General features: G+C 48.2%; 1 protein-coding gene across 1 annotated transcript in view; it reads right to left on the bottom strand.

The window, feature by feature from the left end:
- Window positions 1-366: 366 nt before the first annotated feature.
- Window positions 367-25,194, bottom strand: part of nkd1 (NKD inhibitor of WNT signaling pathway 1) — a 32,553-nt gene continuing 7,725 nt past the window's right edge. The window contains exons 4-10 of the mRNA XM_061222681.1: window positions 10,566-10,623; window positions 7,031-7,134; window positions 6,266-6,361; window positions 4,958-5,105; window positions 4,165-4,246; window positions 1,956-2,083; window positions 367-944 (exon numbers count right to left, since the gene is read on the bottom strand). Of these exons, the coding sequence (XP_061078665.1) occupies window positions 436-944; window positions 1,956-2,083; window positions 4,165-4,246; window positions 4,958-5,105; window positions 6,266-6,361; window positions 7,031-7,134; window positions 10,566-10,623 (1,125 nt within the window). The 3' untranslated portion in view covers window positions 367-435. The remainder of the gene's footprint in view (window positions 945-1,955; window positions 2,084-4,164; window positions 4,247-4,957; window positions 5,106-6,265; window positions 6,362-7,030; window positions 7,135-10,565; window positions 10,624-25,194) is intronic.

The raw sequence follows: 25,194 nt of genomic DNA, 5'->3' as shown, positions 1-25,194 counted from the left end.
CCACCCCCCTACCAAGCCAAACCCATACCTCTAACCCCTCGAGAGAAGACCCCCGGCGTCAGGAGGTCAGTTCAGCAGCCAGGGTCTCAGAGACCCAGAGAGGTCAGCGCGGAGAGTTCAGGGAAGAGACGAGAAAACCCCCCACTCTCCCAGACTCCTACTGGGCAGCGACCCCCCCTTAAGCCCGAAGCTTTGCTGACCGCATAACAGCCAAGCTTGTGTTTCCCCAGGATTCCTGTCAGCCAGGCGACACTTGAAACCGCTCACACCCTCCCACCCCTAAAGAAAACCCTGGCCTTGCCCCGCGCCCCACCCAGGTCCATCCCACCCCCTCCCCCTGCCCCTGCCCCTGGAGGAGGCCGGTGCTCCGCTCCTGCCCCAGCTCCTCCCCGGCCTGCAGCGCTCTCTGTACAGTTGTGAATACGCGTCGGCGGCTCAGGACTGGTAGAAGTGGTGGTAGTGGTGGTGGTGTTCGTGGTGGTGGTGGTGCTCGTGCCTCTGCACCACCTGGCCCAGGCCGCCCTCGTACATCATCACGCTGGGAAGGTCGCGCACCTGCTCCTTCTCCATCACGGGCCCCGGGGCCCCCATGGGCCCCAGGGCGCGGTAGGCCTGCTGGCTCTCCTTGGCCCGCTGCTTGTGGCGCTTGTAGGGCGCGGAGGACTGGTGCGGGGGGTTGGGGCTGAGCACGGCGGGGGCGGGCGGCGGCCCCCGGCTCCTCAGGGCCCGGCCGGAGGCCTGCGGGGCGGGGGTCCGGCCGTGGGTCTTGGGGGAGCGCAGCGCGTGCTTGCCCGAGTCCTGGGCGCGCAGGCGGGGGCAGGGGGGCTCGGGCAGCGGGTGGTCGGGGGCCTGTGAGCGGCGGTGGTGGGCGTACGAGAGCCCGTTCTCCGGCTCGTGGGAGCGCGACCTGCTCTGACCTGCAGCCCCGGGCTCAGCACCAGCACCTGCAACAAGAGAAACCACAGAGTCAACACCGCAATACTGCCATCCAACTGGCCCAGCACTCACCCACAAACCACGGCCATTTTTACCAGGTGTCTCACAAGCTACAAATACAAACATGAATAAATAAATGCTCACTCCCAGGCACCACCAAATAAAAGGACTAATAAACCTTTATTTGCTTTTTAAGAGATTGATGAATGCAATGAATATCTGAGCCTGGCTAACGCTATTTTGCATCTCATGTGCTCCGCATGTGATCCTAGACACATCTGCTTCTGTCATCAGTAACTGTCTTTTATTAAGTCCAAAAGCTGAAGAAAATATTCCGATAGAAAGCTGAGAAATTTCTGAGCAGTGCAACGTGGGCAGATTTTGTGATGTGCATACAGTATCGTATGTGCACTTCAAAGCTGTTTCAGGAATTCTCATCTGTGCATTACACTGGTAGGACAAAACCAGGTCAACTCAAAACCCATAAGCATCAGCTCTGCTCTGTGATATATGCAGTCCTGCTTTGTGAGCCAATTCATTGGCCAAGGTGTTGAGCTTTACTTCATCCAGGTGATTGCAGTCTATATTCAAACAGCATTTTTTCTGAATTCAACTTGCAAGTAAATGCAATTTTGTACTTTTTGTAAAGAAAAGTGTACTGTAAAGAAGAGGAAACCATTCCTGCTTTAATTGTTAGTCAAAGTTAAGGACAAACCTTGACTGAAGCTCAGCTTGGGTGAGCACCTGTCACCTGCCAGATAAATAGATGGACTGGCAGAACAGGCAGAACAGGCAGAGACAGACAGATAGACAGAGATAGCCAGACAGGCAGAGCCAGACAGACACAAATAGGCAGAGACAGATAGACAGACAGACAGACAGACAGACAGACCAACCTGTTTTCGAAGCGGGACGTGTAGTTCAGACAAGAAAAGACACAGACCAGCAGACAGACAGACAAGCAGACACAGACCGGCAGAGACAGAGACACAGACAGACAGACAGACAGACAGACCAACCTGTTCCGAAGCGGGACGTGTAGTTCTCGATGCCTGCCAGGTCCAGGTAGTGGTTGCGGCGCTCCAGGTTCTCATCCACACAGTGGCGCAGACAGCTCTGCTGGGTGTGATGGTCACTGTGGTGCCGTCTGGGGACACAAGGGAAGTGATGTTAGCTGGATCCAATAGGTCCTACAATTCCTCCCCAATTTGGAATGGCCAGAAATAACTATAACTGTAGGCCCTTCCTATTGTCACAAGGCCATCCATCAAAAGTTGGAAACACGCTAGCACCAGTGTCCAAGTGCATGCAGGCATCTGTTCACTTTCACTCTGTCGTCTATTGCAGGCATTTAGCCAGAGTGAGTTTTTATTCATCTTTTAACACAGTATCCATTTTATACAGCTTGATATATACTGAAGCAATGCAGGTTGTCCCACCTGGGAATCGAACCAGCAACCATTACAAGCTTTGTTCCTGTACCATTATACTACACCGCCACCCTGCGTGCTACCATGACTGTGGCTGGCACATCTCCTGAGGGGAGACTGCAGGAACCAAACCAATCAGGAGAGTCCCCAGTGAGCGCGCTCAAGATCCTATCACTCCAATGAGCACAAACGGGTCGTCAGGATGCCCTGCTCGAGAGGCCCCGCCCCAGAGGCCCTGTCCGAGACACCCCGCCCCAGAGGCGCTGTCCGAGAGACCCCGGCCAAGGGACCCCATGCAAGAGGTCCCGTCTGGGAGGCCCTGCTCCAGAGGCCCTGTCCGAGACACCCCGCCCCAGAGGCCCTGTCCGAGAGACCCCGCCCAAGGGACCCCATACATTACATTACATTATTGGCATTTGGCAGACACTCTTATCCAGAGCGACGTACAGTTGATTAGACTAAGCAGGAGACAATCCTCCCCTGGAGCAATGCAGGGTTAAAGGCCTTGCTCAAGGGACCAACGGCTGTGCGGATCTTATTGTGGCTACACCGGGATTAGAACCACCGACCTTGCGTGTCCCAGTCATTTACCTTAACCACTACGCTACAGGCCGCCATACAAGAGGTCCCGTCTGTGAGGCCCTGCACCAGAGGCCTTGTCCGAGAGACCCCGCCCCAGAGGCCCTGTCCGAGAGACCCCGCTCCAGAGGCCCTGTCTGAGAGACCCCGCCCCAGACGCCCTGCCCCAGAGGCCCTGCTCCAGAGGCCCTGTCAGAGAGACCCCGCTCCAGAGGCCCTGTCTGAGAGACCCCGCCCCAGAGGCCCTGTCCGAGAGGCCCTGCTCCAGAGGCCCTGCTCCAGAGGCCCTGTCAGAGAGACCCCGCTCCAGAGGCCCTGTCTGAGAGACCCCGCCCCAGAGGCCCTGTCCGAGAGACCCCGCCCAAGAGGCCCTGCTCCAGAGGCCCTGTCAGAGAGACCCCGCCCAAGAGGCCCTGTCAGAGAGACCCCGCCCCAGAGGCCCTGCTCCAGAGGCTCCATCCGAGGCCAGGACGCTCAGGACTGGCACGACAAGCTCGCGGGAAACGCAGACTCCAGGAAACACAGGCACCTTTCACTGGGCCCTCAGCAGCTGCTCCCGACGCAAACGGGCCCTGACACCTACTGCTCCGGGTGCGAGCCAGGCATTCCACCCGGCCCGGCGCACACAGGACACATCAAAGCTCAGCTGTGCAGCAGTAAATAGAGGCTCTGCTGTGTAGGGTCCTTTCACTGCGGCCTTGGGCCAGGCTCAAAGCGCACAGCATCGCCATCAGAGGGGACGGTGGACCAGAATAAACCATCTCTTGATTTGTGTCCATTCCATCTGTGATCGCGATGACACTTTTTTTTTTTTTTTTTTCATTTGGAAAGGCATCAGTAAAACGCTCTCGATTTACCGCGTAGGCTACCTCCTTTGTGTGCGTGACTGCGTTTGGGCAGGCGTCAAAAGGCCTGCTGCTATTCCAATCCCGGCACACGTGCCAAAACGGCCCTGAGCTTCTGCTCCGTTTCAAAGCTTTGCTCCGCGCCAGTTTGGCTTTTGTGCTCGCTTTTGCATTGTTTTAATATTTCAACGCACTCAGGTGCTTCAAAGAATGAAAGTGTGTTTTTTTTTCCTGGGCAAGGTCAAAACCACAGGCCTAAAGGGCAGATTAAGTACAACAGCTACATTAGTTGTTAAAGAAACAACATTGCCGATGCTGAAAATGCTTTGCTTTGTCAGTCTGTGACCCCAGAGAAGGCAGTGGACATACAGTACCTGAGAGGGGCGCGGGTCTTTTTGTCTGAGATTTTGGGGTCTTCAGTACACTTGTCTGCCTTCTGTCTGGAGTGGGGGGCATCTGCAGGATATCAGGACATTATCAAAGAGAGCTACATTAAACAGCCACACGGCTTGCTGCCGTCACAGAAGCCCTCTAAAGAAAGAAACCTTTGTTCGCAAGCTTTTACTTTGAAGATTTATAAGAGAGAGAGAAAAAAACAATGCTGCATTTATTCTATTTTCAACTTTAGCGCTTGTACAAAGCAGAATGTAAAAAAAAATACATAAAAACACATCACCAAGAGTTCATTACTGTGAAGAAAAGCTAATGTAGTTTGAAATTACCATGACGATACCATTTTCAAAGGCTGTTACTCTGAATTCCAAGACTGATAAAAATAGCCATAATAATAATATGAAGTAAACAAACAAGAATTAGTTATCCGAGCTTACTTTTTCCAGTTGTTTACCAAGTTTAAAGTTTGAAAAGTTGTTTAGCATAAATATGCATTTTTTTTGTATAATGCCGCGAGCGCTGAACGATGCCCTAGGTAAGAATCTTGCAGATAACAAAAGGAATAATTTCACCTGAAAGTAATTTTTTTTAAATAGCATTTGAAGACAATAGGGGTCCCTCTAGGCAGTCACTGTTACGACCATTAAAATAAACCCTGTTGTGTGACAAAAACAGAGAGACCGGGTGGAATTAAGACACGTCCGTAAACCTCTACCTGTCTACATGAACGAAAACATGAACAGACCGGCTACGTCCCTCTCCTCCGCTCTGTACCTGCAGGGGTGTGCAGGGCGCTCTTCCACTTTTGGGTGGAGTCGGGGGCCACCGACAGCTTGACCCGCAGGGTTTTACTGGTGCTGGGGGAGTGGTTCACGGACGCGTCCACCACCTCGTAGATGGTGTGCAGCAGGCTGGTGATGTCCTGGGGGAGGACACGTCAGGATATGAACTTTAACAGCATCAGACATATTTAAACTGGGTCTGAGGAACACCACTGCGGAGGAACACCAATGCGGATACACAACAGGGAAGGGCAGACTAGAACACAATCAAGTTTACAAAAGCAAAACAGTAAAGTAGAAAAGAGGAAATGTGGTAGAAACATCAGAAGAATCAGAAACGCTATCATTACACACTCCAGTACACTCTGTTTGTGAGAGAGTGTAGTGTACAGCACAGGCAGGGAGGCTACTGGGAGCCTCTACACTGGCAGCGTGAAGACTAGACGACAGCGCAGAGCACAGAGCCCCGTCCCAGAGGAGATGGCCAAATAACACTCTCACACAGACGTGATATCCCAAATCTGGAGACACTTAAGGCTTAAAAGGCTGTTTAGGAAGCATGCAACATTCAACTCCCCAGATGAAAAAAACATTAGGTTTAATTATACATGTTTCAAGTCTTATTAGCGTTTTCCCTTGGAAGGTAATTACAGTTCTGCCACGAAGCCTCCCCAGACTGTCACTGTGGAGAAGCAGGCCTGTGAAGAGGCTCTGGAATGAGGCCGTTTTGCCCTTATTAATGGCGTCTTTTTCAAAAGATGCATCTGAGATGCAGTTCTTTTCCTCTTCCCTCTCCCCCTGACTGCAGCATAAAGGACTATTAAGTGTTCTTTGGGGATAGCACATCCAGGCAGCTTCAAACGGGGGAAATCAAAAACTCTTCTGTCACTTCCCCCATATTTTTGTATGTGTGAAGAAATTGAGGTTTTTTTTGGGAGCCGCCCGCCCGCTGTCTCATGCTGCAGAGCCGGGGGCAGTGCCAGGGACACTGGAGATCTAACAGCACAGAGGACAGCTCAACTCCATCTCAAAGAAATACAAAAACAGCCTTTTTTCTGATTGGAGCCTCAGATCTCTACAATCCAAAATTCATCACTTACAGCTCACTTAGCTGGGCTTCTTAGAGGGGAATGAAAGCACGATAAACTTTCTACATTTTCGTACCTTATCAGCAGTGATTTGGTTTCGTTTAACAAAATGCAGTCCGTCCAGGAAATGGGCAACTGGGAGAGCAGAAGTGTGTGTGTGCGTGAGTGTACGTGCGTATGTGTGTGAGAGAAAGCGCGGTAGAGGCACCTACCTCTCTAGTGACCTTGCCGTTGTTGTCGAAGTCGTACAGAGTGAAGGTCCATTCCTGCCTGTTGTCCTCCTCCAGGGACACAGCACACTCCAGCTCCTGAAGCACATAGCCAAGGACTTAAGAGTTTGTGTGTGTGTGTGTGTGTGTGGTGTGTGTGTAGTGTGTATGTGTGTGTGTGGTGTGTGTGTAGTGTGCGTTTGTGTGTGGTGTGTTTGTGTGTGTGGGTGTGCGTGTGTGTGTGTGCCTGTGTGTGTGTATGGTGTGTGTGGTGTGCGTGTGTGCATGTGTGTGCATGTGTGTGAGTGTGTGCGTGCATGTGTGTGTGTGTGTGTGTGTGTGTGTGAGTGTGAGTGTGTGTGTGTGTGTGTGTGTGCGTGTGTGTGTGTGAGAGTGTGAGTGTGTGAGTGTGTGTGCATGTGCATGTGCATGTGTCTGTGTGTGATGCACAGATGTATGAATGAGGCGCAGTTTCCATACAGTTTGTGTGTATGGAAATACCATACTTGAATATACCATATGTCATTTCATGACTGATTAGGCTTTTACATCCATGGGACGTACACCCAGCAATGCAGAAACCAGTAAAGAAATATGATATGAAATATATCACATTCCAAAAATCCACTCATCAAAAGAACTCTAACCAAATATCATTGCACTGCCTCTATTGCAGCAGTCATGTACAGCTGCCTCACTTCCTCTCAGGAGGCCAGGGTCAATGTGGCCCCGGCACCGGCCCCACAGTGGCCCCGGGGGCACACTCACTTCAAACTTGAGCTGCTTCTTGGCTGCCTCGGGGGCCTGGCTCTCCTTCTCCGGGACCTTGTCCTCAGCCCAGCAGCTGTCCGTCTTCTCCGGGGGCAGAGCCACTGTGAGAGGGGGAGAACACAGGCACCGAAATGAAGGATGGGCAAAATGCACCTGCTACGGAAGTGAGACTTTTCACCTTAAAAACTGATAGTTACAATTTCTTAATTAAAGGAGTCAGTAATTCATTATAACACATTTGTGTACCCCCACATTCAAGGGTCCACAGAGGGCAGGGACGTATCTGTTAGCCTGTTAGCTGGAGGCAGCTGAAAGGTGATGTCAGAGTGCAGACCGTGTCTGTACATCAAAGGCATTGCGTTGGAGCTGTGGGCCTCCACCTGTTGCTGCAGGCACGGCGGACTCTGCTCTGAAGGTCAGGGGGGTCCGGGGGGGACAGGCACCTGTCCTTTGACATGTGTTCAACCTCCAGCAGCCCGCGCCCTCCTGCGTCTCCCAATGCCCACGGCTCCAACTCTGCCCACACAACCCTTCCACCACTCCCGCCTGGAAAGGCGAATGAATTCTACTCTCCGAACGCACAAGACATTTCAGCAGAATACCCTAGAAACGATTCAAATAAAAAACAGACAAACGCTGAAGACAAAGCTCTCATTTATGTGCAGGAACGAAGCCGTTTTGCATTTTATGGGAAAAGTGACGTGCGGTACGGGCTGAATTCTCCCTCTGGTGTTCTGTCATGTTCCTGCCTTTGGCCATCAAAAGCACGATGCAGATGTTAAACACGACACATCCGGATCAGTCCTGAAGAGGTACAAAACTGCCTCTCTCCCATAGGTGCACGTGGAACATTAAATGCTTTTCTTCACAGTCTCCCCCCGCCACACTTTGAAGCTCTATTCTCAAGCTCGGAGATGCCTTTTGGATACAGATCACAAGCCTTTAAAACGGAATCCCTAATTAATTAAGCAAAGTTAAATTTTAAACACTGTTTGTTGTGTTAGCCAAAAGGCCAAACACAACAGCCCTCTTTTTTTCTCCACCCATCTCTTTCACTCCCAATAGATCAAAGAGGACCTGTCCCTTCCCTGAGCATAATATGGGAAGGGGGTGAGGGGGTGAGCGGGTGGGGGGGGGGAGCTTTACTAAGTCGACACAAATAACATCAGTACTGCCTTTTGATCATCCCATGAACTCAAAAGGGACACGCAGCCAATCTGTTACGTCGCAAGCTGCATTTTCGGGAGATGGTTATCTCGGAAGTAATGAAATGATCAAATAAGGATCTTTTAATCGTGGTCCTCTCCTCCTACTTCCTGGTTCTGTAGCAGGCCAGGCCTTTGAAGGTGTCCGAAGTTTGTGTCAGAAGAGCTGGGGCCACTGCTGGACACAGACGGACAGCTCCAGGAACTCTACTTTTGAAGGAACTTCTCTTTGAGGTTTCCATCAGTCAGACGGTCTTCATTCTCATGCCAGCTTTCACATTGCATCGTCACATTGTCATATTCACAAACGATCTACACGATATGTGTAATGACACACAGATCACAACAGTCGACTGAGGGTGGACACTATCCGCTTTCAAAGAGCTGCGCGATTAACAAAAACAAAAATATTCACATTAAAAATGCACCCAGAAAAAAGGCAGAATCCAGAAGATGTATGATCTTAACGATCCTCTGAGCCTAAGATGACAGATCAAAGATTTCAGCTTCCAAGGCCGGCCTAACACAAGCAGAAAAACCAAAGTCAGTTCACAGTGGGAGTTAGAAGTGGTGGAAGTGCAGTGAATATATGCTCCCTCTAACTGCTCTACGCTTCAGGGGAGGAGGGGAGAGCATCGCCTCCCTACGTCTAGTCAGTAGTGCTTTGTTTCTCTGTGCTCGACTCAACAGTAGGGTTTTTTCTGTCCCCACACATTTAAGTTGGAAGTACAGAAAGCCATAAGGAAAGATTCTTCCTGCACCTGAAATAAAACGCCTCCCAGGTTTAACTTGAGCTTCTTCCCAAAAGCATTCTCTCTCCGCGTTAGATGTCTCAGGAACAGAACAGCAGAACAGCACATCTCTCACACTCTCCACCCCCTCCCTCTCTCTCTCCCTCTCTCCCTCCCTGCCTCCACAGGCACAGTCACACTCAATCTTTCCATCTCTCCAGCGCAGACCTTTTCCTTAATGAACGGCACACATTAAGTCTGCCTGGTGCAGGTAACAAAGGGGCACTTGTCCCACTACCAAAGAGACCCAACACTACACCCACACTAGGCTGTGAGACGCCCACCACCACCCACAGATCTGCCTGGTGCAGATGGGAAGGTTGTAACACTGCTGAACGGCAGGTGGGCGGGGTCGAGTGACGGACAGGCCGTGTTTAGCTAATTAACAGCAGCTGCTCAGGACCGAAAGTCTCGCCTTGGGCTGCTCAGGTGACCCCCGGGGTCAAAAGGTTACCAGGCAGAATGGAAGCTTCCAGAACAGAGCAAAGATCAATCATGACCTTCTGGGCATGCGATAGGCTGCAAGCAGCACCCAGAAAAATAAAAACATCTTCAATTCTTCCAGTTAGCTTTCATTATTGAATTTCTCCGAAAGCAGATATGTTTAAAGTTGTTCATCCACTGCAGCATGAGAGTTGGTGTGTGCCCGATTTGGTCTTTAGTGCCCTGCCAACAGGCATAGCAAAGAGCACAACGCCCCTCCTGACTGCAGTCTTCACCTCAGCGTCGTGAGCCAAGCCTGGATCCAGCACCTGAGGCTGGGAGGGTGTGTTCAATCACAGTGTCGCTGCGCTCGGGCTATTCCAAACCCTGTGCCCCCGTCACTGCTCCGCCCGTCTCCCCCACAAACCCTGTCTCACTGCCCTTTACACTAGCCCATCGAGTGCAGCTACAGAACAGTCACACGTGCGTATTATACCAACACTTTTAGTTAAAAAAAAAATTCTTTTTACTGAAAAGGTCAGTTTCACACCTCGGAAAGACTACGGTACAGGTGTGCAGGAGGGAAAGGCCCTGTCACTGTGTCCCTTCAGATGTTCACTTTCCCTCAGGCCCGATGCAGACAGCTGCTTACATCAATCCAATTTTATTTGTATAGCGCTTTTTTCCACAGAGACATGGTCACAAAGACTCTTTTACAGTGGAAATATAAAAGAGAATTGAGCAAAAACACCAGGCCTGAACCCCCAAAAAGCAATCAGGCAAAAGCAGCAACTGAGGTTTTAAAAAAACTCTCCAGTGAGAAGAAAAGCACTCGAACATCACACAGTCTAATCTGAGGGGGCAGGCAGACAGGGGTAAGGGGTGAGACTGAACACAGGGGGCTTAAGCCAGAGGAGAGAACGGGAAAATGGGATGGGTTTGAGAGGAGAGAGAGAGAGAGAGAGAGAGAGAGAGGGGGGGGGGAGGGGGCTGTCCAATGCCCTGGGGTTTACAGGTTGCCTCGCCCACTGCCCCCAACCCCCCCTCCATCCCGTCATCTGCCCCATCAGCACATTTTTGGGATTAGGAAGGCCATGACCCCCGGCAGCCTACCTTCTAAGCGGTAGTGTTCATCACTGATCCCTTCTGCGCACGCTTCATCAGAGGGGTCCTGCAGAGAGGGGGAGAGGAGAGGTGTTAGACAGCAGGCACAGAACACACCGAAACCACATTATTCAGGGACACCCAACCCCAACCCCACCGCAACCTCAACCGCAGCCACAACCACAATCCCAACCGCAACCCTAACCACAACCCCAACCATAACCCTAACCCTAACCCTAACCCCAACCCTAACCACAACCCTAATGCTAACCACAACCCTAACCACAACCCCACTCACAACCCCAACCACAACCCTAAACCGCCACTGAGCCAGAGGCGCGCTGTCACTCAGGAGCCGTGTCCTGACCCCTCAGACCAGCTGCTAATTTACAACCCCCCACCGCCACGCCCGCTTCAGAATGGGGCATGCTGGGTTGAGTTATTTCAGAGAGGGCTTCTTCGTCTCCAGAGACAGCGTTACTCGCGGGATCAGATTAAGCTTTTCCGCTCGATGCCCCAGCCTAAATATGAGCCCCCCCCTCCTCTCCAGCAGGGCTGCAAGCGCATACCAGAGGACACACTGATACGCGTGTGGAGGGGACGCCACGGCGAGGAGGGGATCGCATGTCCCCCACGCTACTGGAATCCGTCCGATTCAGCCTACACCCGCCGATCCTCAGCCCCAACACACCGCACGCGCCCCCTCTGTTTACAAACCTCCACATATTACCATTTCAACTTCCAGGAGAACAAGGAAAAGGGACTCTTTCTGAGAAGGTCTCTTTTTGAGAACGACTCTTTTTGAGAAGAGGCGCTGTTATTTATTTTATCGTCTCACTCCAGATCTGAACTTCCTGGCAGTGCTCTCCAAGAGGCAACAAACACAGCCCCTATCCATCCTCTGCAGGAGACCTGCCAAAGGCACAAACCCCATCTCAGGCCCAAGACCGTGAGACTTCAGACGGCTGAGTTTGTGTTCTGGAAGCAGGCGATGGAGAGAGCGCCATTCTCCCGTTATTTATAATATCTATGATAATTTCAGTTTCCAGTCACTCAAAGAACAAAGACCTTTAAAAAAATCTTACTAAAAAAGGCATCTAGAAGTTTCAGCTGCAAAAATACTCTGAGAAATTGCTTAATTGGACCTTCAAAGCATTTTCAAACCATGTTTTCCCAAGGGGCTCATTTCAAATGTTCATTGTTTTCCCCTCAGAACAGTTAAAGTATTCTTCAGGCTCCAATTAAATATAAATGTTATGGGTTCGGTAATACATATGAAGTAAGATACTGACCATTTACCACACGCACCACATAAATGTAGACTCGTGTTCAAAGGTCTTTACTTTCCTTCAGAGGCACCTGCATAATCTGTACACTATACACACATGGCACCTTCTTCACATGCCAAAAGCACGTAATAAATAAACAGGCCACTCCATTTCCTGCAGAGACATTTTCCATTTGGTTTGGCTGAGAGATGAAAGTTACTGAGGAGACAGGCAGGTTGTTAGCCTTTCCAGCTGCACCAACGCACCGCTCTGAGCGGACCGCTGCAAGAGAAACCTTAACAAACGCTGCCTTTGCTCTCATCCCACAGCATACACTCCACACACACACTGACACACAGAGACACAAGAGATACACAGAGACGCACAGACATACAGAGACACACAGAGACACGCAGAGACACACAGGCATACAGAGATGCACAGAGACGCACAGAGACGCACAGAGATGCGCAGAGACGCACAGAGACGCACAGAGACACACAGAGATGCACAGAGACACACAGAGTCGTGCAGAGACGCACAGAGATGCGCAGAGACGCACAGAGATGCACAGAGATGCACAGAGACACACAGAGACGCACAGAGATGCACAGAGACACACAGAGTCGTGCAGAGACACACAGAGATGCACAGAGACACAGAGACGCACAGGGATGCAGAGAGACACACAGGGCCGTGCAGAGACACACAGAGACGCACAGAGCAGAGACACACAGACACAGAGACGCACAGAGATGCACAGAGACATGCAGAGACACACTGAGACACACAGAGACGCACAGGGACACAAAAACACGCAATTTAGGGAAGTGAAAAATCATCAGTTTTTGTAAACGGTTGCCATCTCATTTTGAAAACGGTTAACCGTGTAACCGATACTGCTTATGACTGCTAGGGGTTGTATCTAAAAAAAAAGAAAGAAAACAAAACTGGAGTAGCCTACTGAAAAAAATGTCATTGCATTTTCAAATAGCCTAATTGCCAAATCAAGGATTTAATACACCTGTCCTCCCGGAAACGCCTGGTCATTCTCACTCCCATAATGAGCCAATCACCAAGAAAGATATTAAAGGCACTCGGGCTCAACGAGGAACAAGATCTCTCGAATGCAGATTAGATTAGTGGTTCTACCGGGGAATTTCCTTAATCCAGAGCGGAGGTGAGCTCTGGCCAGCCTACAGCGCAGTGGGTGGCCACAGCGGGGAAAGAAAAATGCACAAATAAGGCACTAAAACCTCAGTAAGACTCGAACCTCGCTGCCCTGCAAATTAAACTCCGCCTGAACCCAGCCAATATGGTCTGGCAGGAAAGCAAACAGGAATCAGAAAGCAGATACGCTTCAGACTGGCGACACCGTCCAGACTGAAGTGTACAAGAATAGGAGGGCCACATAGCCAACCTGGAACCGCAGAGGCCAGGAGCCTCCCCCAGTCTTCTCACTGCAGAGATGGAGAGTAAAGAACCAGCAACACCAGCGACACCAGCAACACCAGACGTGCATTCAAGACAACAAACGTTCACGGCGAACTACATTTACGGCAAACAGTTACAGTACTAAGCAACGTTAGCTAACGGTACGGTATCCATCTTGAACGCACGTCCGAGCACTGTACGAGCAAACAACAAATACTTATGAGCCCATGATACATAATCAGGAGGAATTCATAGACAGTCATTTCAATGCATTATTTTAATTTGGAGGCTAGAAGGGAAAAAAAATGTCTACTGGTAAGAAGTGAAAGGGTGAGAAAGCTGTCAGAATAAATCTGTACACAAAGCCATGAGAAGTTCACTTATACGGGAGTCCCCGCAATCTTGAGCAAAATCCTGTACAATACAGATGAACATTACCCACAGCCATTGTGTACTACCTACAGGCCACGGTACACAATCCTAGGCACTGTTTATAAGGGGCAATTCTGCGCCATAACAACTGGTTACAATAAAGCCTCAAACGAGACCACTGACCCCCAAAAAAAAGTCCAACCTTCATTAACATTCCTCTCATCTCCCAGCAGAGCTGGGCCCTGGTAATGAAACCAGAAGCAGGACTTTGATTACTGTAACTGCCCACCCCAAACCCCCCCACCCCCACCCCCACCCGACCACCACAATCACACACACACTCAGACTGTATGGCGCACATTTCAGTTTGTGATAAATGACACCAAATTATGGAGGGGTTAGCCAAGAACATGAGAACAGAGGGAACAGGAATGCGGTAATTGGTCGTTGTCCACTGTGATGGACAGCAGCTGCACTGGTGTAATCTTTGCCGTGTTCTTGGAAAGAGGGAACGAGAAAAATGGGCTTGTTTTCCTTTTCCACCAATTTGTTTGAAGTTGAATAAAATATACGAGGTAAACATGAATATGCGGCTTTGAAGACTGGATTCATGGAAAAAACACCCCGCAATATATCTTTTGTTTCATTTAACGCTGGTCCCTAGGGATCTCAGTGCGAGGAGCTTGAAAGCCAAAAGTGAAGCACTTACTTATGAACCACAGGAAAATGTGGTTCCTGAAGTGACACTTTCTGCCCACTTCCCTCGTGTCCAGTCAGCCTGCTCACCTTCCCCTTGACTTCACTCACACATTATAATAATGTCTCTTCTGCAGCTCTATAAACCGCATCTATTCAGCTTCATGGCTGACAAATAAGGGCTGAGAAGATTAATTAAGAGAATGACTAAGAGCCAACTTACTTTCTGATAGCACCACGGCTACGGTAATTGCACGCAGACCATCACTTCTGACCTGGATGGCATAAGCCATGAGTGTGGCATCCCACAGTTCAATGCAATCCCTCTGTCACTCCAACACAGACGGAAAGCCCAGTCCATGTGACCAGCTTTCCCTCCTTTGGTTCCGTCAGGCCCAGGAGCCAGCAGGACTGAGCAAGCAGCTCCAAAATGACATCTTCAAAAACAAGCGGCCCTGTTCTCCGGTTTGGAAATACAAATTGAATGATCACAGATTGACATGTTTCCGTTTCGGATCCTTTGAGGCCTGTAACGCCATCGTTGGTAATTCTACTGTCAGCAGAACCCATTTTAAGACAAGCACTCATGTCAATCAGCAGCTACAAAAAGGTCCTGAAAACAACTTTCAATGCTAAGGTCACATGGCAGAGAAAAATGGGCCAATTAGAGTGTGGTATGGTGACCTCTGGCAGCAGGGTCAAAGGCTAAAACAGGATGCCATTAAAAGGGAAACAGTCTGAGAGACAAGCCCAAGTGCTCTTTAACCGTTAATGATCCCGAGTCAGCAAACAGTTGTCACAAGGACGTGCCAAACTGATCAAACTTATATTATATTATATAGCACACAATTTATACCTAAATTCCATCTAAATTGTGTGGTGGTGTCTTAGGGCAATGTCTTAATGTTAAATGAAATTACAAAAGGTGAGTCATAATTGAATCTTCATCTGAAAAGTATACTTAATTTCAGTAACCATAGTATAGTGACAAAGTTATGCTTTAACATGTAGGAAATATAGCCATTTCATCTGAAATCCTAAAATTGGATTAGCCAGGTAGATTAATTTCCCTTCGGAGCACTCAATGATCTTTGAAAATTAACGACTCCCCCAGAAGCCCAATCAAAGGAATAACCGACAATATGGAGGCTCTGGGAGCTCACCAAGCCTGGGTGACCAAGAACACAGGGACCCCGCAGCCCCGGAGCCGCTGGGCAGAACCGCCTGGACGACCACAGCCACCACAGCCTCCCCGCCGGCACCAAGGTGACAACCAAGGGCGTGTGACCCACTGAACCAGACGACAAAGCCCCCTCTATGCAGCTGTGCACACAGGCCGGAGGCCTCCGGAGGGCTCCGTACTCGCGCACCGTGCGTTTTACAGACACCCGCTGGAGATGCCGCAGTCCCGGGGCCCCTCTGTGTGAGAGGACCGCCTCAGAGCTCACAGCCAACTTACAAACAAGCGCATTTCTCAACGTCAGGGAACACTTAAGCCAATTTTCCAGACATGATACTTAAACATTCTTTGGAAAGCCAAGTATGAGGCAATTTGATTTTTTGGAGATGATCTCAGATTCTTCAGAACTTAGGGGGACTTGGTTTGCCAGTCCCTCCAGCATTTTAAAGCTTGGAAAAAAAAAAGAAAAAAGAAAAAAGAAAAGTTTCACAAACAAAAAGCGTTTCATTTGAAAACTTAAAAGGAAACGTGGTGTGCAGCATTACAACATCGCAACAAAATTCCTGGAGAGGTTCCTGGACCGTTCAATTTGGCAGTCAAGGAAAATAACACAAGGCCTTGACATGGTCATAAATAATAACGGAAGGACTAAAAATCCATATTTACAAACTTCCAGCAAAAAAAGGACGCTTACAAAAAAGAAGCCTTTCACAGTGTATCATGTGACAGGTTTGAGAAAAGCAGACGAAACACAGGAGTGGAGCAGGTATAGGTGAGCTCTCGTGTTCTTCCCCGGTTTGGACCCAAGCGTGGCTCCATGTCGAAGGCTAACTGGGCCATCCTCACAGACGCGCAGCTGCTGCTCAAGGCCGCCCCGACCTGTTGGCACGCTGACCGGACTGTCGCTGGGAGCATTGAGACGTACGCTCCAGAGCGGAAGGAGGGGAGATGGGAGGCAGGGGCTTGATGACACTGGAGAATGCCTGGCAGAGCTGCGGTGAGCGCGTGCGCGTTCTGCGTCCGGGCCGCGCGGTAGAGTGGGCCGGGGCCCGTCCCGGCAGGCTGAGGGGCCGCGCGGCTTCTCTCCCCACCACGCCACACAAGCGCGCGGATTTACGAGCCTGACGACAGGCAGCACAGATCCCGCGCCAGGGCGGGCTGGACACGGCCCATTTTAGCTGCGACGCTCCGGGGCGCTCCATCAAAAAGCAGCAGAAATAAAGAGGCGCACTGGGTACCGAGCTCCTTTCCCACATTTTTAAGAACACCTCTGGGCTTTAATGTTGAAGCAGCAGCTGGGAAGCCATTCTCAGTGCTGTGCAAAAACTGCAGCAGAGACCATTTTGGGGGGAAGAAATTTAAGTGTGAGACTGCATGTCACAAACATACAGCCACGTTTCTCTTCCGTTTGTTATACCACCTGAATCTTCATCACGTAGGATTATTACTCAAGCTGACAGCTACAGCCAGCAGACCAGCACCAGAGTACACACCAGCCTGCTTTCTGCACATCAGCCATGCATGCTATCAGCCAGCGAATCTCCACAGGGATTGTTCACAGCAGGTCAAGCTGAAGAGGGAACCGCGGAGATGGAAACGCTTGGCATTTAACGACGGCATGCTCGCGTTAATTCATTTCAGCAGAGGAAAGAAAGAACAGAAAAGACGTCCATTATGAAGTGGGACATTCATCTTCTGACCATGCTTTAAAAGCACTGGAGGTGACAGAGAAAAGAAGACCAAAGATAAGTGCTTCTTTGGACATACAAAATAATTGAGGAGTTTTGACTAAAATGTCAAAAAGTAAATTCTTCGGTGCGCTTTCAACTAAAAACCCTGTTACACTTTCAAATGGGTAATTACCTTTCCTAGAAAACATAAAATACCTCAGAATCGCCGGTGGAACACAAGATATATTTAAACTCAAGTGGACCAATATCCACAAAAGAAGTTGTGTAGGCTTAATGGCAACACGGAGGAAGCTTTCAGACAACAGGACAGATAACGAGTGTGACAGTTATCCAAGTGCTTCTGCTTTCTGTGCAGCACCTATCTGGTACAGTAGTCAACTCATGTGGCAGTGATCCATATGCCTGTATATGCTGCACATTTCAGATTGAGTTCATTAGTCATAGGTCCAAGGAACTCTTCAGGTTGATAAGGACAATGATAAAGAGCAGTAATAAGAAGCTACCCCCCTTTCCCTTTGTATGGACCACACTGCCAAAAGACTACTACAATCGTGACATACCCCGTGCATTTCACCTGCCTGCTTGCCTAAACACACACACTAGCACACATACATGGACCCAGATTGAGGACCCATATAGGAGTTAACTTGGCAACGGAACAGGCTCCTTTCGTCACCTAACCTAAATTATATTTTGAGTCACAAGTTAAAGTTCAGGTCAGGAATGCAGATGTCAGTCAACAAGTATAAATAAAAACCAACAGGGATGGTTAGAAAGATAATGCGCAGTTGTTGGCAAATCATTCATGTGATTAGGAGGTGAGATTTCTACTTTTACCATGTGCGTTTCTGGAGCTCACAGAAAGGAAAGGGCCAATAAATACCAGGGATTCCTGGGAGGAGCAGAGTGGACAGGGTTCATGCGCATCCTTTCTTCACGTCTCCATTTTCTCCTCAGTCCCCGCCCCATTTCCTGCCGTAGACCCCCCAACCACTTCAACCTCTCCCTGGCCTCTCCACCCACAGAAAAGCCCACCAATCACCGGCTTACATATTTGATGCGGCTGAACAGGAGCTGTGCATGGCTTGACCCGATTTGTTATTTCAGCCCTTAATCACATAAACCGCCGACTGCTCCGGCCAAAATTAAACCACACAGAGCTTTGAGCGCTTTGTGTGTACAATGCAAGGTTCCGAAAGACCGTTTCAAATATAAAAGGTCTTAAATTTGAAACCGTGTTGCCATCTGCAGTCTTTGCACCGACTCAAAGTATTGCTTCAAAAGGGGATAATTTCACAAGACTGAAAATATCATCTCAGATGACGGCGGGGAGACGAAAGCCAGCCCACCAGCAGAGAGGACAGGGTGGATTGCGTAACTAACGACCGTGACTCCAGAAGGGCAATCAAGAGGACTTTACACTGTGTCCTTACAAACAAGAAGCCAAATCCGCCTGGATACCTAGACTCCTGCGCTAATGAATGATCAATTATCACCATTGATTATCACTAATGATTCACCAATGATGAATTAGCTAATAAAACAGTCAATGGTTCTGTGGTTCTGACATAGACGTTTAGTAAATGCTCGGCAGGTCCAACCAAAATTATTCCCTGGTTTGTATTCACATGTAGAGCCTTGTTGGGCACGGTTAAACTTCACTACTGGGAGAAAAACAAGGCACAGAAGGGTCAAACCCACTTCATAGGGATTACTGAGGGGGGGTTTACTCAAGTTGGGCACTTGTGTGCAGTAGTGGGCCACAGACATTAGAGTTCAGTCAACCTCAAGAGCCACAGAGCAAAGCCAGGCCCAGTTAATAGTACAGCTCCTATTGAGCTCCCTCTCTCAGCCGGTGCCAATGATCCAGGGCCCCTTTTAGGGGCTATCCGTTTAGCCTGTTTCAGAGTTCAGCATCAGCATCCTGCCCCTACTGGTCCTGTCATGGGTGTAAAATGTTTCTAACACAAAATAGTACTAGTTTTTTTATTTTTTTATTAACCGTTCCAGACTATGCTCCCCCCACCCAACGTTCCGCTGTCAGATGGAAGCGGGCAGACTCGCCTCTTTACAAGACACCCCGTAGAATGAGATCACCGCCACACTGCAATTCATTACAGATTTCGCAGCGATGTTGACACAGCATAATGAAATGGAACCAGAGACTAAAGACCTCTTAGCTGTGCACAGCGCAGTGGGAGGTTTGACAACATGTGTGGAAATTAAGGACTTTTTCACTTAAATAGGTTAAAGCAGCGAGAAGGCAAGCCAGAACCAGATGAACTGATGTTTTTCTCCGGTTGTTGTTCCTCAGCACAGTTCTTTGTAAAAAAAAATAATAAAATAAAAAATAAAAAAAACAAGGAAAAAAAAAAAAGGGATATGATATCACGTACAGCTATTAAATGACCAGACACCTTCTTGTGGTTCACAGCAGACTTGATGGCCCCAATGCTTGCATTCCCAGTAGTCTTCCCTGAAACACTGGGACTCAGATTATAACCAACTGCTTGGTGTCAAACCCAAGGAAGCTGCAGCATGATGAAGTGAAACTTTAGGCTGAATACCACGAGCTCCACTTTCAAGCGCCACGTCTTCCTCCTCATAAGGTCCACATGTGTGAACAGGCTTCTTTAGTTTACTGGACCACTTGAAAAAAAGCCCAGCTGGCCTTGATAGTACAAAATCCTGCTTTTTGTTTGGAAGCACAAACATATCAACTAACGCAACTCAGATGTGCATTATATGTGCAATAACAGCATTTTTCACTATCCAGAGGCTTTGAGCAATGGTGTAAAGACTTACAACCGAGGCTCTCTATACAAGATAACCATAGGGTTAAGCTACAGCTAGGATATTTCTATGGGAACACGTGGAGGAACATCAAAGGACCCATTTATGCAGTTTTGTGGATTTATGTTAACCATTGTCTGTAACAGCATCAAGCAATACGGCAAAGTGCTTTATATTTCCAAAAGCCTGTGTTGTGGCTAAATGTGGGCATGCTACTACACTTGCACAAACAGAGAAACATTTGAGCAAGCTAGGACAGTACACCTCAGCTTATAATGGGCTGAATTATTACAGGGGCTAGATAAACATTGCTTGTTACATTACCTCATCCACTTCAAAGGCAGAATCATAAAGACCTCAGTAGAATATTAGCAAAGATTTACAGCCCTAGTGCCTGCACTTCTAAAACATGCTGATTTAAGCAAATCTCTTTCGGTGCTTCTGATGTGCAAAGTTGGCCAATGTTTACGCTTTATGGCCAGTTTACAAAAAATTTACACTTTTAAAGATAATCTTTATGACTAGACTTAACCCCACAGGCACCGAAAACAAGTTTCCCTGAGCAGGTATTTAATAGGGCCTTCAATGCGTAACTAGGGCAAATACGGTTTATCAGGGACATGAAACAGCTTTGTTTTGTACTGACCTAACAGGACCCAACAAGTTCTGTGGCTAAATAATGGCAGATGAGCAATTCTGCTGCTCCTTAAAGCTCCTCCAGCTGAAATCCAGCTTTTAAAGATGAACAGAGTCTCCCTTTGGAGTCTTCTGGCACGGCCTCAGTCACATAATAAATCCAGTCAGCGCTTCTTTCCTAAAAGGACATGAGGACTGCCAAGCAATGGAGACGGCCTGTCACTTTAACCTGATTTACAAGTTGGCCAATCCGCCATAAGTAACAAATCATAAAGTTATTGCTCTTTAATGCAAGTGAAGTTCATTGCAGATAAAAACTTAAAAAACCTGGCGGAGGGACATACAGGCGGAGTCCCGTACCTCATCTCTGGGGGCTATAAGTTAGCACCGCAACGAGATGCTTTCATACTTCCACGCCCTCCTTCAACACAATGCTAACTTTATAGTGATTTTCATGACAAATTGCCTATTGCAAATTAAGAAGTGTTCTCTTTAATTTATGCCTAAAAATGTGTGCAGTATGCCGCTAAAAGGACATGACCGTTCAGGCTGCGTCTGGGTGCTTTGGCTAATTAGTTGAAGTATCTCAAGAGGAAAAGTGGTCCTCGAGAGGTCTGAATAGGTTCAGCTGCCAATCACAGGAGAAGAGCAAGGGAGGCCTGCTTTCTCAGGGCTACACAGCCACGTTAACCCTTTCAGCTGTCCACCAAACCTCTCTCTACTCTCTGCCTGTAGTACTGCCCATTCTACTCAAAACTATTCTCATGAGCTACGCCATGGGCAAAATCGTTGGGACACATCTGAAGCCATTTCTCAGAAGTCTTCAGGTTGGTCAGCACTATGAATCAGACTTCACGGTGGGCCGTTAAAATTTTGCTTGGCTACATTTAATCACAATGTCATGATTTACAAATGGTTCATTAATAAAATGGCAGCTAGTTGCTTTGAGGTTTGAGGGGAAAATTCAATATTTTCAAAGCCCAGCTTCAGGCTACTTTCTGCATACTTTTGCCCTAATTTGCAGAAGCTGGCCAGACGGCGTGGTATAATTGTAGACCTGTCACGCTGAGTGCAGGAACAGACCAGAGGACTTCTACCTGGCACTTTACTGCGTGAGGCCCAGCTGATCGCTAGTTTCGGCCAGCCTAGACCTAAGCAAAACTGAAAAAAGCAATCAACTTTGTATACACGGGCCAATGTCAACTTCATAGGCTTTTCTCAGTACCATAGAATTCCTTCACAGCCAGGGTCATGGCTTCCTGCTGCAGGCCAGATATAAACACAAATGCCTTTGAGGAGTTGCAGTCTCTCCCAGATCCCCTCCCCACCCCCAAGAAAAAAAACTGCTCACCACCAAGACTGCGAAGCAACAGTGCTGCCTTGTAACGGGGAATGGACATAGGAAAGTTCAGAAAGTTCCACACCCCTACCAAACAATTTTTCTATGGGCACCACACCTTTAACCTTCATAAAGTCGTGCAACAACAAACATTCAACACACAGCCACAAATAAACTCTAAGTGACTAATGGCCGTGTTTAAATACAGCACGGGCACGGGACGCCACATTTCCCCGGCCGTTCCACGCGAGCCGGTTAAATCGCGCCTATATACGCATTCCATTCCCAACGGCAGGTCTTTACCCCGGCGCTAGCCAACATTAGCAGCTACTGTAACAAACTTCAAAGCGGCTATTTATTCACGCTTGTGCCGACTAATTCCCCGGGCCTGACCGTGGTGTACCTCTGTCCTAAACAGACAGCTTACAGCTGAAATGTGTTTATGTACGACAGAATGGGGACGAAGCCCTGCACTCGGGAGGCTAGCGTCTGGTGCAGCAGCCATTTACTGCACATATTAAACAGGAAAGAGCCGTCTGAAAGTGCAGACATAACACAATGTGGCACACATACACTATCTGACTGCTGCAGTCAATGTACTGCCAGGAACATTTTTTCCTTTTGTCAGTTTCAAAGATCCCCAGGAATGCAAGTCTTCATAATCGTGAGTAAAATATTATACCGACGGCGCAGAGAGGAAACCGCTTTGAACCATCAAATATGCACCTGCGCATGAAGTCTGTAAGATTTCAGCTCCCTTCAGGCAGATTAATTCTATCAGCAGTAATGGATGCTTCACACATCGGAATACAGCAACTGAACGCTTGTGAACGATGCAATGGACACTTTTGAATACAGTTACTGAACCCCCGCTACAGTATGTCAGCAGAAACACAGCCTAATAATTCAAGCTAACTTTCCAAATTCAGAAATGAGAGCAAAAGAAGAGATGAGATCTCTTGATCCCAGTTGCCTTGATTCAGTAACATCTAGACTCCCAGCTCCAACCCCGATCCATACTTCAGAATTAACAGTACTTTTTAAAAACTACTTTAATACCCTTAAACTATCCTTCATTTTTCAGTTTTAGTGGATTTGGCAACATTTGTGTAATAGGTGGTTTCCACACTCCAAATACCATTTCCGTTCAACTAAGCCATTACTAGGAGCATATCAAGTGCTTATTTTTCTTAGAAGATAATCCAACAGTAGAGCATTTCCGACAAAGACGACTGCCTAGAGACAACCAAAAATGATAATACTGAGCAACATAGCAAACCAAATGTTAAAGATGCTTTTTTTGAATTTTATGTGCTAACTCTTTCACATTTGGCATGCAAGTTCTTGTACTTGCGTCATCAGATTTGAATACTTGGTGGGACTGTCGCACCCAACTCCATCAGTGGAGAGTAACATTGAGAAGCAACATTATTCATCATTATTCATCAAATTAAAAAAAACATGGTAACTAAATGCTGCAACACAAACCTTTTTACACATTTCCGTTGCCATATTAAAACTCAAAGCTCTCATTTCCATTTCCATAAATACAACAAAATGGCATTTTGCTAATGTGACATGCATTAACAGGCAATAACAAATGCGTCTGAGAGACTTGTGGTCAGGCCACTGGTCAAAAGCCTGGCACAGCCGGAAGCTCCATCATGGCCTGTGAGCCCTCGTTAAAGCCTGCTCCAATTGCTCCCATGTGGGCACTAACCTCATTCCTCCTTATAGCAGGTCATAATTAGATGTAATAAACAGCCAGCTACACTCTCCACCCTGCTCCACGTCACGGTCTAACTTTAGCCCGGCAAATGAAAGCATTCACACACCACAGACTCCAAATGAATATAGACACCAGACGGAGGCGTCTAATTAAGCCACACATTCAGGGAGAATCGATAATGATTTTCAATTCCTACTTCGGATTTAGATTGCAAACACCTTAAGGATGTTTTAAAAATAGCATCATACATTACTTTCAAACTTAGCCACTTCTAAACTAACCCTTCTGTGCAGTCTTCCTCACACCCAAACAAGTCAAAACACAGGAAATCAAAGATAAAAGCAGTGGTTTTTATCTTTTTGGATCAAAATAGCACCAAACTGACCTCTAGACTATCTTTTTATTGCTCTATTAATTGCCGACTGGCATGAAGCATCACATTGCAAACCCACTGCAAGACAAATTGAGCAATATCACTTTTTGTGCATCGATCAAAAAGCCACAGACAGACTCCAATGTAGGGAAACTGCATGGAAGGGAAGAGAAGGCCTCTCAAGTGTGGTCTTTCCAGAAGCACCAAGAACCTTATCCCAATTCCTCCTCCCCGCCTTCGTACCCATGGAGACTGAGACACTTCCACTCTGTACAGGGGCTCCCACGTGCTCCCCCAAAACCAAAATATCCCTTTTCACATAATCGCTCACTCTTCCTCAGCAGCCCCGCAGACAGTCCGGAGGAAACACCAGCAGGCCAAGCCACAGCCTGTTTGCACTGGGCTTCACCCTTCCATTACCCGGTGAACACTGCGCCTTTCATTCTCAGCCGCCATTAAAACATAATCACTCTACTTCAAAAAACCTGCCTTCAAGTTGAAGAATAGGTACAAATTAACGGGGGACAGAAAAAACAACACGCACGGTGGCACGCAGACCGTTCTGTGAAGAACGGAGGGCGCAGTGTCACTGCGACGTGGATGAGACCACCTCTGACATAGGAGCACAAATAAAACAACTGCTAATCTGCAGGGGACCACAATACGAAACAGGGGCATCAGACCAGAGTAAACTAGGCATTACGCTGCCAGAGACTTCACACAGTCTGCTACAGCGGCAGAAACCCCAGAGGAGTAGAGATGCATTGCAGGACAGCTCTCCGTCTCTCCTCCTGTCCCAGTTAAAGAGGCCTTTGACCTCCTAGACACACTCTGCACGGCCCAGTATCCAACTTGTGCCTCTGAGCCCCACAGATACAAATCACCTCACACCATGAGTGGACAGAGTTCCACAGGCTGCAGCACCTCTGAGAAAGCACCTGGTCTTCCCATTTAAATCACATTCTCCACACAGGCACAGACAAAGACGAATGCACACAAATGCCTGCACACATCAGAAGGATGGCTCCAGAAAGAATAAGCAAGATTGGCAAACATTATTAACACTAAACCTTCAACTGGTTGGAATTTTAATCTAATTACAATCTGTATAATTAGTGATTTTATGG

Source organism: Conger conger, chromosome 15, assembly GCF_963514075.1.
Source record: "Conger conger chromosome 15, fConCon1.1, whole genome shotgun sequence".
Lineage (NCBI taxonomy): Eukaryota > Metazoa > Chordata > Actinopteri > Anguilliformes > Congridae > Conger > Conger conger.
The sequence above is the reverse complement of the archived record's forward strand: the minus strand, read 5'-3'. Positions and strand labels throughout refer to the sequence as shown.